Here is a 17,800-nt window from a genome sequence, read left to right as displayed (position 1 = left end):
TGATTATGAGTGACTACAGCTGGTGACTTCTCTGAGGCAATTTAAATAGAGCTCATTGGATGCAAACGCCCACAAACGCTACAATGAGAAAGTCAAAGGAGCTCAGCATGGATCTGAAAAAGTGAATCCTTGACTTGAACAAGTCAGGAAAATTACTTGGAGCCATTTCAAAGCAGCCGCAGGTCCCAAGAGCAACAGTGCAAACAATTGTTTGCAAGTATAAAGTGCATGGCACTGTTTTGTCACTGCCACGATCAGGAAGAAAACGCAAGCCATCACCTGCTGCTGAGAGAAAATTGGTCAGGAGGGTGAAGATTCAACCGAGAATCACTAAGAAGCAGATCTGCCAAGAATTAGAAGCTACTGGAACACAGGTGTTGGGGTGTCCACAGTCCAGCGTGTTTTGCATCTCCATGGACTGAGAGGCTGCCATGCAAGAAGGAAGCCCTTGCTCCAAAAGCGGCACCTTAAGGCTCAACTGAAGTTTGCTGCTGATCACATGGACAAAGATAAGACCTTCTGGAGGAAAGTTCTGTGGTCAGACGAAACAAAAATCAAGCTGTTTGGCCACAATGCCCAGCAATATGTTTGGAGGAGAAAAGGTGAGGCCTTTAACCCCAAGTACACCATGCCTACCGTCAAGCACGGTGGTGGTAGTATTATGATGTGGGGCTGTTTTTCTCTGCCAATGGAACTGGTGCTTTACAGAGAGTAAATGGGATTAATAACCTAAAGTCATCAGCCTGAAGATTGGGTCTTGGGCGCAGTTGGGTGTTCCAACAGGACAATGACCCCAAACACACATCAAAAGTGGTCATGGAATGGCTAAATCAAGCTAGAATTAAGGTTTTTGAATGGCCTTCCCAAAGTCCTGACTTAAACCCCATTGAGAACTTGTGGACAATGCTGAAGAAACAAGTCCATGTCAGAAAGCCATCAAATTTAACTGAACTGCACCAATTCTGTCAAGAGGAGTGGTCAAAGATTCAACCAGACGCTTGCCAGAAGCTTGTGGATTGCTACCAAAAGCGCCTAATTGAAGTGAAAATGGCCAAGGGACATGTTACCAAATATTAGCGCTACTGTATGTATATTTTTGACCCAGCAGATTTGATCACTTTTTTCTGTTCACCCATAATAAAGTCATAAAAGAACCAAACTTCATGAATGTTTTTTGTGACAAAGAAGTATCTGTTCCAATCACTCTATCAGAGAAAAATCAGAGTTGTAGAAATAACTGGAAACTCAAGAGAGCCATGACATTATGTTCTTCACAAGTGTATGTAAACTTTTGACCACAACTGTATATACACATATAAATATTTATGCATACATATACATATATATATATATATACATACATACATACATACATACATACATACATACATACATACATACATACATACATACATACATACATACATACATACATACATACATACATACATACATACATACATACATACATACATACATACATACATACATATATATATACTTACATATATATACACTTACATATACATATATATACTTACATATATATACACATACATATACATATATATATACTTACATATATATATATATATATATATATATATATATATATATATATATATATATATATACATACATATATGTCTTTTGTGTTACGTGTCAAATTGAGTTCTCTTGATTCTGATCTTCTTGACTTTTAATTGTCGCTGGACATCTAATATAAGTAAATATAAATATATAGTACTATATATATATTTTTTGTACAATATACCTGAAGATTATTTTTCTGTTTGCACAACTCTTTCACTGACTCTGACATTTAGACATCAAATTCATTTCACTTTAATTGAGTGATCGTGCTTCATGAACCTTGACGACTATAAATGTCCAACCCAGTTTTACCGGAGGCCTGGCAAGGAGTTAAGCCTTGAAAATAACCACATTTGAAAACACGCCTTTCTTAACCAATTCCGAGCCTCGGAAAATGAGGTGATCGAGATCGATTTCTGATACATGGCGAGTATTCATGCTGTTCTTCTCTATACGGTGTTTGTTTTGCGCGTGTGCGGTGGAAGTCATGCCAACAAAGTGTAAATAGGACTGGCAGCCAAAAGTGGCGCGCTTAAGCGGGCAAAAGGCACACGTGCATACGCACGCTTGTACGCATTACGGCAGCAAGACAAGAGCTTTGATCCCCTCAGACAGAAATGAGATTATAGCAGAGTGCCAAAGCGAAACTGCCTGTTTGTGTTTGTTGCGCACAGGCTCGTCGAGGGCTCAGCGCGAATAGAAGGGTCGGCGCCGTTTAGCACTCTGTTTTACAAGCTCAAAGCGAGGCCGCCTTTCCCCAATCTCGCACGCTCTTGGCTATTCGTGCTTACTGGAGGATTTGGTTGACACAAACGATGCTCAATAGGGTTTAAGTTAGAGTTTTCCTGATCACTAATATAGTCCGAGTCACCTGATTTTGAGATTCTGCCAAACGGAGTAGCGATCCGATACCTTGACAATGTATTAATTCATCTCATCTCATTTTCTGAACCGCTTTATCCTCACTAGGGTCGCGGGGGGCGCTGGAGACTATCCCAGCTGACTTGGGGCCAGAGGCAGGGGACACCGTGAATTAGTGGCCAGCCAATCACAGGGCACAAGGAGACAAACAAGCATTGATGCTCACACTCATACTTAGGTGCAATTTAGAGTGCCCAATCAGCCTACCATGCGTGTCCTTAGAACGTGGGAGAAAACTGGAGTACCTGGAGAAATCCCACGCAGAACATGCAAACTCCACACAGGATTTGAACCCAGATCCCCCACTGTGACGCGCCAACCACTCATTCGCCAGGCCGCCCTTATTAATTTATATAATAGGTTATTACCAAACATTTTGATTGTCTCTTTTAACAATATCTGGATTAATTTGTCATTAAAAAGACCAATCTTTTTCCACCTGATTACGATCTTCTACAAAAGAAAACAGCAACTTTTTCTTAGTTTCCTGGTGGTGTCTTTTAGGCACATACATTTTATGATAAATCCTTTCGATCCAATTTGAGTTTCCGATTAGAAAAAGTCTTACATAAACCCGCCTTGCATGTTTCCCCGAATTTTTGGGGTTCACTATTTCAGAGAAACAAAACAAGACATCATTAAACACATCCATCGCCATCCGTTAATTTCATTCAGCGATGCATTTTGCCACATTTTCTGACCCCATTCCATCTTCCAATTATCTTTCAAGTGTGGTCCCGTCATAAGCGCCAACTCCTGCAGCCTATCTTAAGTTACGTTACACCTGTCCTTTGAGTCCCGGTGTGCATCTGCATGCGCACCAGGGCAGGAAAGCAGACAGCGTGGTGAACAAAAAGCGGCAGGGAGGGGGAAAAATGAGATGAAAATGGGGGGGAACGTGTCAAGATCAGATCCTCATTCTATCATGCTGCGGTTCCTCCCACCCCCCGTCCGTCTCTTGTCTCGCTTTCTCTCTCGCCTGCTCTTCCCCGCCACGCCTCCCCGGCTAGCCGTCTCCCCCTCCTTCATGTCTCTTTGATTTGTTTTCCTTCCAAATCCTCCAGGCGCTTTATTCCCTTCCCTGTCAGCGTTGTTGCATACGTGTGAGCGTTCTCGCCGTCTTTTCTTTAAGCCTCTGTGATGTACAGCAGCTCTTTGAGGGAGATTTTCCCTCCTTACAAATACCACACTAAGGCTGTCCCCATCACCTAGTTTTGCCTGCTATTCAGAGTCACCTGATTTTGGGGCTCTATAGAAAACAAGGAAATATATACAGTCGTACCTCGACATACGAGGGCCCCGACACACGAGCAATTTGAGATATGAGTAAAATTTCGGGCAAATATTTATCTTGAGATACGAGACAAATTTTGACATACGAGCATACAGCGGACGCGAGAGGCTGCTCATAAGAACATCATGGGCACTGTCTTTCTGGTCGCAAATCCCTTGTGTAATGTCTCTATGAGCACTGGGCGGAGCGTTGCATTTTTTTCAGTGTTTTTTTCCCGTCGCTAATACGAGAGGAGTACTACTTCCCGGGCAAGTTGGCAAGTGGTCGTGCGTTATCCTATTGTGAGGACATTTGTGTGCATCATTTTGGGAATATTTTGAAGGGAAGACAAAAGCAAACAACCCTCGATAGGTTGCATCTGAAAGTCCGGGTGGAGGCGGGGCAAATAGAGCCAGCCTGGGAGAAGAAAGGTATCAAAATTTAAAACAAAGTTGGATTTAAGTTTAGTGTAAGGTCAGATTAAACTTATTTTTGAGTGTGTCTGCATCTTTGTTTATGTTATGTTACGAGTGCGTTGCCGTGCAAAAAGTGTCTCTCGGTCTCTCTCTCTCCCCTCCGCGAAATCCGTCTAACTTTAGTACTATTAAACACATTTTAGTACTATTAAACCAATAGTTATTTGTTACTTTGTTAATAGATGGCGAATTAGAACAAATAAAAATGTTTTTCGAAACCAATATCCTGTTTTGGGTGTTTTTTCAGAGGGTTGGAACAAATTTGTTTTTAGTTCATTTCTATGGGAAACGTTCATTTGAGTTACGAGTAAATCGACATACGAGCTCAGTACCAGAACGAATTAAGCTCGTATCTCGAGGTACCACCGTATACCTATTTTTCCCAACTTAAAACAAAGCGATCAGATATTAAAACCATAGAAGAGGGTTATTAGCAAACAAAAAATGTTTTTTCAAATTAGTTGTGCAACACAAAATAAGTTTTCGAACAAGTTTAAATATCTGATTCACACAAATAAAGAAACCCCCAAAAATTGTGATAATTAAAAAAAATTCATTGGGATTTTCCTGATTTTTATGCACTCTCCGTTCAGCAAAGTCAGTTCCACTAAATATATAGTATAAAACTCTCTGTATATGTACTTTTTTTCCTGATGTTGAACGAATATCTCGCTATTATGGACGGCGATAGACGTCCGTCGCCGCGGGTGTTTCAGCCTAGACAATTTTGAGCATTTTATAAGCACCATTAAACACCTTTGCATGACGATTTCTCACCCGCGGAGCATCCGTAACCATAATTCCAGACGTCCCGCGTCCTTTATAGGTAAAACGATCCCTTTGGCCGTCTTTTAAAAGAGACCTCCAGTGGGAATTTGAAGGATTTTAACGCGCAGCTGCGGTAGACGTTGATCAGTTTTCCCGATAAGGGCATTAAGAGGTTCAAAAAGCGAGCGAGCTAAGCAGTAAATGTTTTTTATCCCCCCTTTACGCCCCCCCCCTGGACTCCGCCTCACTTTATTGACTGCTTTGAAGGCGCACATGTGGCCAAACGGACAAAAGTTTCACAAGACCCGCTCAGATGTGTCATGTGCCTGTGTTGTGCACTCCATTTGCTTGAAATGCAGCGGCTCTATAAAGTCTCAATTGAAAACATGTTCCCATGCACTTTCATTCTTTTTTTTTTTGTACATCCGTAAATGACAATTGTTTGCACGTCTTTGTTCAAGCATTGATTTTCAGCCGTCTCCTCCGAATCCAAATGAATTAATCTTTCGATTCTTTGCACGCCAAGTATCTGTATGGATCTCATTGCTGTCGCGTTATTTTTTTTTTCCGTCTTTCACGCTCGTTGACAGGGTTGGACCTTTAATCTTTTCTGACGCATCCCCACATTTTGCAGTTTTTTTTTTTCCATCCTATCGAGGGCTGCATTGATGTTTCGTATCCTCCCGAGCAAAGTTGATGAAAATATTGAATATAGCCTACACAAGAAACTTAAATTCAGCCTACATTGCACTTCCCTTTTTAAACACTGGATTGAGATATTCACTTAAACAGAGGAGGGGTCAAAACCTGAGTTGTTGAAACTAATACAGTAATCCCTCGAATATCGCGGCTTCAACTATCGCGGTTTCACTACATCACGTTTTTTTTCGGGGGGGGAATTTCTTTTTGTTAATTACATTTTTTTTCTGTAAATTCATAAAAATGTGAAAATCCACACTGAAACTCGCAAGCGGAAGCCACTCCCCTGTCCTCCGTTTGCTACTAGGACTCAGCACTGAAGTGAAAAACAAAAATATGTATATATATTTTATTTATTTATTTATTTTTTAGATAGGGGTGACCCTACTTTGCGGTTTTTCGTTTATCGCGGCCATGTCTGGTCTACATTAACCGCGATAAACGAGGGATTACTGTATTGTAGAATTTCTTTCGGAAGTGTAAAGTGTATATATGTACTTGGGAATATCATTATACCACCGAGGTAATACATTTAAACCCCGATTTACTTATTTTTTTAACCTGATTCCCATGATCTGTTTACCAAATAATAGTGGAAGGATTTGAAGTTAGCCCTTGCATCCTTTGAATTTTTTTTCTTTTGTTTGGCGAGCGGCCCTCGGAAAAAAACCCGAAAAGTTTGGACACCCCTGCCACACGTCACTACCACTGTTCCCTCTAAGCTGCGCGCGTGCGCAATTGCGCACTACTCTCGTCTTCTCTGCGCAGCAGAAATCCTATGGCGCGCAGTAAAAAAAAAAACGGAAAAGTTTTTTTTTTTTTTTTTTTTTTTTTTTTTTTTTTTTTTTTTTTTTTTTTTTTTTTTTTTATTTTATTTTTTTTTTTTTTTACCCCTTTCTTCATGATGGAGCCGTTTAAGCGGCAGCCAGTGGCAGTAGCTTTGTCCACTCATGTTTTTCGTGTTTTACAGCATGTTTTACATGAAAAATTAGAGGGAACATTGACATGCACCTGCTTGTGGCAGGTGTGATACTGGTGTGCCCATAGCGAGCAATGATGATGTCGTGACCGGATGATTCGCCTAAAGACGTTTCGCCGACGGACGTTTGACAGACGGACAGGTCTCCGAATGAACGTTCGTTCAAACAGCGTTTAATGATTAAATACAAATACTAGTATTTGTATTTAATCAATAAACGCTGTTTTCAGCTGGATTTGACCGAATTTGAGAGCATTTTGAGCCGTTTGGCGAATGGACGTATATGGACATTTTTTTTGCCTCCATCGCGATATCATCACGACATTTTACCGAGGAATTCACTTCCCTGGGCTCGGTTCTAATGTCCAAAGAGCTCCAGTATTTGTATTTAATCATTAAACGCTGTTTTCGGCTGGATTTGACCGAATTTGAGAGCATTTTGAGCCGTTTGGCGAATGGACGTATATAGACGTTTTTTTGCCTCCATCGCGATATCATCACGACATTTTACCAAGGAATTCACTTCCCTGGGCTCGGTTCTAATGTCCAAAGAGCTCCAGTATTTGTATTTAATCATTAAATGCTGTTTTAGGATGGATTTGACCCGATTGCTGTCATTTTACGGCTCGGTTCTGCTACATCTGCCCGCCCAAGAGTGCTTATTCCCGGGCTGCCATTGATGGTAGACTAACATTGATTTTTACTATAATTTGGACAACACCGGCGGCGGGCCGGATTAAAAATCCTAACGGGCCGTATATGGCCCGCGGGCCGAGGTTGAAAAACTTGTACACACATGATCCGGGGGCGGGGCGAGCGCGCGAATCCCGTTTCGGCGAAACCTCCGCTCGGCCGAATGAACGTTCGGCGGAACGTCCATTCGGCGATCTGCCCGTCTGTCAAACGTCCGTCGGCGAAACGTCTTTAGGCGAATCATCCGAGTACCGATGATGTCGCTCACACTGGTACTCAGTGCGCTCAGGGAGGTTGACTTTCTGCTCAGACCAACGAAAAATTAGAGGGAACATTGGTCACTACATAGTATGAAACAGATCTTCTCATTCTACATGGGTGCTTATATCTCCACAAGGTCATATGGAAGTCAACTTTCCTTTTTACAGAAAGGTGCTTGTAACACAACTCCTTCAGGGCTTTTGAAAGTGTAAACTGTGGCCTCCTGCAAACGTGCAGCCGGAGCAAACATGTCACCGAAAACAATGGAGCGCTGCTTTATAGCACACCGTTAGTATATCGACGCCGAGAGCGAGAGGATTACTTTGAACAGAACCTCGTGTTTGTCTTAGCGAGACTGGTCAACGTCACGGCCGAATGGAAAGCAAAGGCGCAGGCCAGCGCGCTATCGCCGCCGGATGAAGCGCTCGTACCCGCGCGCACCGTCGCCGTGTTGTGACAGCACGGCAGGAGATAAGGCAGCACGCGCGCAAACCATTAACCGCTAGCCGTCGCCGATACAGTGCGGCTTTTTAAGTGGCTTTGGGTGAGGAGTTGGGGAGGAGGTCAGGTGCCTGCTGCGTTTGTGCGCGTCTGCTTAACATCTGCCTGGTCGCCGCCGCGATGACCTCACGGCAAACGACGGAAAGGACAACTCTCGTTTCCTTTACGAACGGGCGAATAGGGCGCCTTTCCCGCGCGGTCCCAGATCCGTCGATCGCGGCCGTAACCCATCCCGTCTCTCTAATAATTGCCGCGGCACAGATGCATGATGGGCCACGGACAGCGTGGTGGATCCAAGAATCCGTGGGTCTTCGCCCAGGCGAAACGTGTAATCTGTCTTCATTTAGACGCTCTCATCGCCGCATTCCATCCCCGCCGCAGCGACGCGCTCGGCCAAAATGGACGAGAAACTGGAAGAAATAGACGCGCAAATTTGCGGCCGGGGGGGAGTCAGGGTTGGATTCCTCTAATTGCACGTTGGTGCTTTTAGGTTTTTGTTTTCATACATGCGAAACTCCATGATTTATATGTCGCGTGGCTCGAAAAGAAAAGCGCTCATCGGCCTCGTTTGCGTCAATGGTTAAAAACACCTCGTCTGGATGCTTGGAGCCAACAAAATGGCCGTTAATAGATTTGGAAATGACAAATTACCCTAAAAGTTTCATTTATGTCTCACTTTGGAACTTTAGCGCATCGGCCCGAATATAAGACGGTGTTTTTTGCATTGAAAAAGGCTGAAAAAGTATCGGTCGTCTTAAATTCGGGGTCTAGACATTATGCCCATTTAAAACGCTAGATATCTTTAAAAGAATGCTGAACACTTTGATGCTTAATGCAGCTATTGCAATTTTGTTGTTTTATCACAGTAGATTGATTCATTTACGTTTCATAAACCAGAAGCCATTCATTTACAAATGCAATTGCATTTACATATTTAAAAGTTCAGATATTAAGATCTGATAGACAGTTTTTGCATGATTTGATTGAGGCAAAATAACATTGTTTTTCTCTCCAATATAGTGGTACCTCGAGATACGAGCTTAATTCGTTCCGGGACTGAACTCGTATGTCGATTTAACTCAAATGAACGTTTCCCATAGAAATGAACTAAAAACAAATTAATTCGTTCTGACACTGAAAAAACACCAAAAACAGGATATTGGATTGTAAAAACATTTTTATTTGTTCTAATTTGCCAGCTAATAACAAAGTAACAAATAACTAGTGGTTTAATAGTACTAAAATGTGTTTAATAGTACTAAAATGTGTTTAATAGTACTAAAATGTGTTTAATAGTACTAAAATTAGACGGATTTTGCGGAGGGGAGAGAGACGGACAGGGGGGGGGGGGGATACTTTTTGCACGGCAATGCGCTCGTAACATAACATAAACAAATTTAAATGAACTTGGATTGCGATGCAGACACACTCTAAAATAAGTTTAATATAACCTTACACTAAAGTTAATTCTAATTTTGTTTTACATTTTGATACCTTTCTTCTCCCGGGCTGGCTCTATTTGCCCCGCCTCCACCCGGACTTTCAGATGCAACCTATCGAGTGTTGTTTGCTTTTGTATTCCCTTCAAAATATTCCGAAAATGATGCACACAAATGTCCTCACAATAGGATAATGCACGACCACTTGCCAACGAGAAGTAGTACATACCCCTCTCGTATTAGCGACCGCTCCGCCATTCACACTGACTAACGGGAAAAAAACACAGAAAAAAATGCAACGCTCCGCCCAGTGTTCGTAGAGACATTACAGGAGGGAGTTGCGGGGAGAGAGACAGTGCCCATGATGTTCTTACGAGCAGCCTCTCTCGTCCACTGTATGCTCGTCTATCAAAATTTGTCTCGTATCTCAAGATAAATATTTGCCCGAAATTTTACTCCTATCTCAAATTGCTCGTATGTCTGGGCACTCGTATGTCGAGGTACCACTGTATATTGTGATAATCATTTGTTTCAGACATACTGTTTTTTCTGTATAAAATTGAACTTGGTGTTCAAAAAGTCTTTTTTTCAAACTTGAGTCTTGAAAAAGAGATCCTCTTATATTCGGGTCAATTCGGTAGTTTCTTTTGTTGTTGTTGTTTCTGCAAAAACTGTAGTTTGCACTCATCGAACACTCGGGAACAAACATTGGTCAAAGTGTCTGGGCTCAACCCGCGGTTGAGTGCACTCTCTTACCCGTCACCATTAATCACCATGGCTCCGACCCCTGGAGGTTTTCTTAACCCGAACGTTTGTTGTCTTCGCAGACAAGAGGCACTGCTGGCCGCCATCAGCGAGAAGGACGCCAACATCGCCCTGCTGGAGCTCTCCTCGTCCAAGAAGAAGAAAACCCAGGAGGAGGTGGCGGCCCTCAAGAGGGAGAAGGACGGGCTGGTTCACGAGCTCAAACAGCAGGTAGGATTTCTTCCCGAGTCTCTCGTTCTTGACGTACGAGACGTCTATTGCCGTCCACGTCGAGAGGGTGAGTGAGTGCGTGCGTACGTACTTGCGACCACCACGGGTAAATTTAGGCCTCGCCGCAAGAACAAATCTCCCATCACGCTTCTACGCCGTGTTGATTTATGGCCACGCGCGCCTGCCCGCGAATACGCACTCGCCGGCCGCTCGTCACTCTTCTGCTTACAAAGTTAAACACACGCTGGTAATAAAAGCGGCAAATAAACATGACAAAATGCCTTTGTGGCTTCTCAAAGACACACAGACAGAATTAGCTTCCTCCAGGGTCCAGTGAATTAACCAAGCTCTGAGGAATGAACGCACGAGGCCATCGCTCACTTGGACGCTGGAAGTTTTGACATCCCACGTTGCCGCAATACATATTTGAGGCGGTACTTTTCAGTCGGAGAATACAAGTATTTTTAATATGGAGCTCCTGATCGCATATTTTTAAACAAAGCTATCCAACATTAAAGTCATACAAAAGGGTTATTTTCAACAGAAAAAAATAAAAATAAATTCTGAATGAATTGTCGAGCACTTAATAAGGTTGCAGACAAATCACGTGTAAATATTTGTATCTCAACAATAAACTTCAGAAAAATAGTGTGATATGGTAAGTTGAGCTTTTTTTGATAGTGATTTTCTTGACTTCGATGCAGTGTTCTGCAGTTTGTTTTACAAGTGTAACTATAAATGTACAATATATTTTTTGCAATATACCTCTAGTTGAATTTAAAAATTCAAAGTGATTACTTGAGCTCTCTTGATTGTGATTTTCGTGACTTTTATGCTGTGTTTATTGGGAAAAGTTTGTTTCACTAGTGTAAAAATAAATGTATAGTGTACTTTTTGCAGTATACCTCAGGAATATTTTGTTGTTCAAAACCCTTCATTCTTTTCTTGCCTTTGACATTTATAGACGTCCAATCCATTTCAGTTGCAAGGGCTGGAATTGAGTACAGTGGTACCTCGACATACGATCGTAATCCGTTCCGAGACTGAGATCGTATGACGAGCTTTTCGTAACTCAAGCGAACGTTTCCCATTGAAATGAATTGAAAACAAATGAATTCGTTCCAACCCTCTGAAAAAACACCAAAAACAGGATATTGGATTGGAAAAAATGTTTTATTTCTTCTAATTCGCCATCTATTAACAAAGTAACACATAACTAGTGGTTTAATAGTAATGAATTGTGTTTAATCTAACTAAAACTGGGCGGATTTCGCCGACGGGAGACAGAGACGCATGGAGGGGGCGGGGGGGTTGTTTTTTTTTCCACGACAATGCACTCGTAAACGGAACAAACAAATTTCCTGGTCGAAACTCGTCTGAATAATTCGCTCGGTGCTCGTAGATATTGTTATACACGAAAGAGATGCAGCAACAAAAGACAGTGCGCTACAATGATAAACAGCCTCTCATGTCATGGCCACCTTTCTTGGTCGCATCTCGAAATTGTAATTGTATCGCGAGCGAATTATTAGATCGAAATTTTCGTCGTACCACGAGCATGTCGTAAGACGAGCTGTCGTATCACGAGATACGACTGTACTCATGTTTCACAGTGACGGCGATAAACGTCCAATCCAGTTTAATTCCATTTTTAAAAAACCCATCTTTTGTTGTTGTTGTTGTTGTTTTTTTCCCCCGATTCCCATCCATGATTTCCAATCACATGATCTCTAATTTTCAATCTTTCCATGACTTTAAACATTAGTGTCAGGAAAAAAAATCAATTAATCTTCTGTCCCTTTTCAAATTGCTTACAACATAAAGTAACACATCGAAGTCTGGGAGTCAGTCTCTAATGAGAGGGATTCTACTGTCTTCCTACCCGTGTGTGTGTGTGTGTGTGTGTGTGTGTGTGTGTGTGTGTGTGTGTGTGTGTGTGTGTGTTTGTGCATGTGTGTGTGTGTCCGCGGTCCCGCCGGTCCGCCTCGCTGCCTGTCTTTCCCTCTGTGGTATCCTAATTTTCAGTCTCTCAATGATGGATCACATGTGAGACTTCCTCAGTATTCCCGGCTGTGTATGTTTGCGTGAGCCCATTTTTAGCAGCCCCACCTTCAACCTCCTTCCTTCTCCCACCCACATGTGTGTGGAACCGTCACATGCGGAAAAAAAAAAAGCGCCTGGACAGTTGTAAAACGGGACGACAAGTGACTGAAACCGAAGCCACAAAGCACAAAAAAAGAGGTTGCGTCAATCTGGCAACGTGTCAAATATGTACGAGGGAAAAAAATGGAAATAATGGACCTAAAAGAAGATATAGGAATATTTTAATCTTTTTCTTATGGTCACGGGAGACGATGAAGGACGCCGCGGCCGACGTCGTAAAACCGAACCGCTTTTTACGGCCCCCCCCAAAAAAAAAACACGTGGTGAAGATTTGCAGCTTGTGCGCGGCCTTGACCATTTTTCTACACCTTTGCGGTCAAGGCCGGCCAAGATATTGCTATATCATCCACGTTATTTGGGCGGAAAATGTCTCAAAGATGATTTGCTGTCTTCCGAGGTCACTCTAGAAGTGCGGTTTTTATTTCTATTTCTTCAATTTGTATCCTTTTCCACCTCTCCTGTTGCAAAGCGAAGCGGAAAATAATCTGATTTATCATCATGCCAATCACCATGACGCATTTTCTCAGCACGCCAAATAGAAACGGAGGTTAATCCCTTTCTTTTTCATTCATCACATTCGAGCTTGACTCAGCATCTTTGCCGCAATTGTGTCGATGATCAAGCGAGCGGCGATACAATACTCTCAGCTGCGATTTCTTATCATTATGGAATCATTTTTTTCCCCAATCACTGTAATCCTGACTCAGCATTCCCACCCACCTCGCTTCATTTGTGTCCTGCCGCCGTACTTGGCGGGAGAAAGGAAACGGAAGATTGAAATAATGCCTTCGAATAGATTTTTATTTTGGGAATGAGCCGATGTCAGTGTTCTTGGTAATTAAAAAGAAGTCAAATAGAGAATGGAAACCCATAGGGGGCGGTACAGAGAATCTTATTCGGTGGCAGTGCCAGACTGCTATGTGCAGGCCAAGGGCACAATCCATTTCGGGGCGCTTGATAGCTCGCCCCAACATTTTTTCCCCAGTTATATTACCAGTTCTCTATACAGTGGTACCTCGACATACGATCGTAATCCGTTCCGAGACTGAGATCGTATGACGAGATTCTCGTAACTCGAGCGGACGTTTCCCATTGAAATGAATGGAAAACAAATTAATTCGTTCCAACCCGTTGAAAAAACACCAAAAACAGGATATTGGATTGGGAAAAATGTTTTATTTCTTCTAATTCGCCATGTATTGACAAAGTAATAAATAACGAGTGGTTTAATAGTAATAAAATGTGTTTAATAGAAGTAAAAATAGACGCATTTCGCGGAGGGGAAGGGAACGACACACACGGAGGCGGGGGGAGGTGTTGGGGGGACTTTATCCACGGCACTCGTAAACGAACAAACAAATTTAAATTAACTTGGATTAATATATACAGACACTCAACGTTTAATGTAACTTCACACAAAACTGAATTCTAATTTAGTTTTAATCTTTTTTACCTTTGTAACGGGTTGGCCCCACCCCGACGTTCCGCCGGAGCCTTCAAAGTGGGGGGGAAAAACGGGTATGGAAATGCAAAGTCCGCCCAGTGCTCGTAGAAAGATTTTATACACGAAAGAGATGCAAAAAAGGACAGTGCCATGGCCACCTGGCTTGGTCGCATCACGAAATTTTGACCGCATCACGGGCGAATTATTCGATCGAAATTTCCGTCGTAAGACAAGAATATTGTATGACGAGCGGTCGTATGACGAGGTACCACTGTACTATTATCCCTCATTTTCACCTTTTCACCTATTCTGAGGGCGAATGGTCGTCTGTCTCTCTGTGTGTACCTACGGCTGACTGGCGACCAATGTTCCCTCTAATTTTTTGTTTGTCTGGGCAGAAAGACAACCTCCTTGAGCACACTGAGTACCGGTCAGAGCAACATCATCATTGCTCGCTATGGGCACACACCAGTATCACACCCTGCCATAAGCAGGTGTATGTCTACTACACAAATGATTTAGTAATAATAAAATGTAATGATTAATATCTATGAATGGGCGGATGAGTGGTTTGTGTGTCGGCCTCACAGCTAAAAAAATGGGATTTTATTTTGCGCGCTCCATATGATTTGCTGTGCGCAGAGAAGACGAGAGTAGTGCGCAATTGCGCACGCGTGCAGCTTAGAGAGAACATTGCTGGCGACCAGTCTAGGGTGGAGTCTGCCTTTCGCCCCAAGTCAACTAGGATAGGCTCATTGATGGAAAATAAAAAGCAAGAAGGCCAAGTGAGAGAGAAAGCCAATTAGAGGCAGAAATGAAATGTGTGTTTAGATGAGCAGATGAAAACATGTTTTTTTGTTTTTTTCCACGCAGACTCAAAACCGGATGAAACTGATGGCGGACAACTATGAGGACGAGCACCTGAAAGCGTCATTTCCCAACGCCGAGCTGCCCAACAATCACAAGCCCTCGCCAGATCAGGTGAGCCGTTTTTGTTCACGTGGACGGCGCCGTTTTCCATTCGCACTAACCAACTCTCTCCGGACTCACGCTGCTCCAGGACGATGAGGAGGGCATTTGGGCCTAGCGGCTCCAAAATGTCCTCTCCTTTCTCTTTCCCTCGCTATTTTGTACAGAAGGGTGAGCATCCGCCACGCCGGCGTCCGCTCGTCATTGTGACGTTCCTTTCCGTCTGTCTCCAATCACTTTTTTTTTAACTCCTCGCATGCTCTTTTACGTTTCCCCGATTTTGTCCGCTGCTCCGCCGTCAATCGTGAATGAGGCCCAATAATGCCAAATGGAAGCAATGACGTCCAATCACGTGGCTGAGTTTATCCGTCTTCTGCCTATTTAAATGAGCTCGTCTCTCGTAGACCCCAATGGCAGCCATTAAGTTAAGTTAAGGAATTAAAAAATGAATAAAAGTGGTGATACTAGAGATTTTTTTTTATAAAAGGATATAACCTAATGAATAACAAGCACATATATCCGGTTTTACTCAGGAATTAGAAAAGAATGGTCTCAAGTTCTAAAATGTTGTTTTAAATATATGTTAATATATCTCAATCCTCCCATACCTAATTTTGCGCCCTTGAGAACACCCCCTACCCCACCCTCCCGACCCCCCGGACACACACATGCACACATCCAACCTACAAACAAATATAAAATATAATTTAACCTATTTACGTTCATCAAATTCCCCCTGAAATTCAAATAAATCAAATAAAATACTTTTGACCATGATAAGTTGGGGTTGTATTATGGGTAATCAAATTTGCTCCTGTTCGTACGTACACCCGTGCAAGAAGACATCTTTTAATATATATTGGATGAATTTGACTATTTACTCAACGATGTGTTTATTTAATTTGGGCATTTTTTTGGTCTCCCATAATCGAGTGGCTGTACGTGATCATGCTTTTCCGTCATGCGCTTTTTTTGCGCACCATCCCTGAAATTGCCACGTTACGCTCCTCAGTAGCGGACGAAAGAGGCGACGCCCCATTCCGTTTTTGGCGTGCGCTTATAGTCCGTGTGTCCAGGCGGGTAATTTGCCATAGCGCATTACGTCTGAACACTGAGTGCCTGTATTCAAGGCAGCGGGCCGGTTCCCCGCTTCAGAAGTATTTGTCCGTGACCTTTTAATGCTTTTTGCGTTTTTAATGGCGGGATTTGATGCGCAGCGAAATAACGACAAGCGTGCAAATGTTTTTCGCACTATTGGACTTTATTTTCTTCATAATCAACATCGCCAATACCATCCGACCTCAGTATTCACATCAAGTTTCCCACTTGACACTCATGTAAGATGGTCAAAAACACGTCTGCGCGTCTATAAGGATGAATGGGAAAAAATGGCCATTAATAATAGAAGGAAAATAAATAATGTGATTCCCGCGTGAGGCCAATGGAGTTCTTTGACTTCGCGGTCGGTGCGCGCTAGGGCCTTCACGGGTGGCTAATAAAAAAGGCACACACAGAAATGCACACTCCTGACACACACACACACACACTTAGGCGGCTGGATGGAATTATTTCCCCTCCGAGATGCTTTCATAACGCCGTAATGCAGTCGTTTGATAGTGCGTCGGGATCGTTAAACAGGCAGTGTAATATAAGCAACACGCATAAATACATACATACAGTTGTGGTCAAAAGTGAAGAACATAATGTCATGGCTCTCTTGAGTTTCCAGTTACTCTGATAGAGTGATTGGAACAGATACTTCTTTGTCACAAAAAACATTCATGAAGTTTGGTTCTTTGATGACTTTATTATGGGTGAACAGAAAAAAGTGATCAAATCTGCTAAGTCAAAAATATACATACAGCAGTGCTAATATTTGGTATTTTCACTTCAATTAGGCGCTTTTGGTAGCCATCCACAAGACTTGTTTCTTCAGCATTGTCCACAAGTTCTCAATGGGGTTTAAGTCAGGACTTTGGGAAGGCCATTCGAAAACCTTAATTCTAGCCTGATTTAGCCACTCCATTACCACTTTTGATGTGTGTTTGGGGTCATTGTCCTGTTGGAACACCCAACTGCACCCAAGACCCAATCTTCGGGCTGATGACTTTAGGTTATCTTGAAGAATTTGAAGGTAATCCTCCTTCTTCATTATCCCATTTACTCTCTGTAAAGCACCAGTTCCATTGGCAGAGACAAACAGCCCCATAGCATAATACTACCACCACCGTGCTTGACGGTAGGCATGGTGTACTTGGGGTTAAATGCCTCACCTTTTCTCCTCCAAACATATTGCTGGGCATTGTGGCCAAACCGCTCGATTTTTGTTTCGTCTGACCACAGAACTTTCCTCCAGAAGGTCTTATCTTTGTCCATGTGATCAGGAGCAAACTTCAGCCTTAAGGTGCCGCTTTTGGAGCAGTGGCTTCCTTCTTGCACGGCAGCCTCTCAGTCCATGGAGATGCAAAACACGCTTGACTGTGGACACGGACACCTGTGTTCCAGCAGCTTCTAATTCTTGGCAGATCTGCTTCTTGGTGATTCTCGGTTGAATCTTCACCCTCCTGAACAATTTTCTCTGAGCAGCAGGTGATAGCTTGCGTTTTCTTCCTGATCGTGGCAGTGACAAAACAGTGCCATGCACTT

At 42.8% G+C, this 17,800-nt stretch overlaps 1 protein-coding gene across 10 annotated transcripts in view; it reads left to right on the top strand.

Moving 5' to 3' along the window:
* The window catches only part of LOC144068848 (ELKS/Rab6-interacting/CAST family member 1-like), a 67,942-nt gene that overhangs the window by 42,593 nt on the left and 7,549 nt on the right, over window positions 1-17,800 (top strand). For 7 of the 10 annotated variants that reach the window (XM_077593730.1, XM_077593732.1, XM_077593733.1 and 4 more), the window contains 2 exons: window positions 10,431-10,578; window positions 15,059-15,166. In XM_077593730.1, the coding sequence (XP_077449856.1) occupies window positions 10,431-10,578; window positions 15,059-15,166 (256 nt within the window). Of the gene's footprint in view, window positions 1-10,430; window positions 10,579-15,058; window positions 15,167-15,245; window positions 15,326-17,800 lie in introns of all 10 variants that reach the window. The other 3 variants (XR_013298317.1, XR_013298318.1, XR_013298319.1) reach the window with 1 other exon arrangement.

This window comes from Stigmatopora argus, chromosome 23, assembly GCF_051989625.1.
Source record: "Stigmatopora argus isolate UIUO_Sarg chromosome 23, RoL_Sarg_1.0, whole genome shotgun sequence".
In the NCBI taxonomy this organism is placed as follows: domain Eukaryota; kingdom Metazoa; phylum Chordata; class Actinopteri; order Syngnathiformes; family Syngnathidae; genus Stigmatopora; species Stigmatopora argus.
The sequence above is the reverse complement of the archived record's forward strand: the minus strand, read 5'-3'. Positions and strand labels throughout refer to the sequence as shown.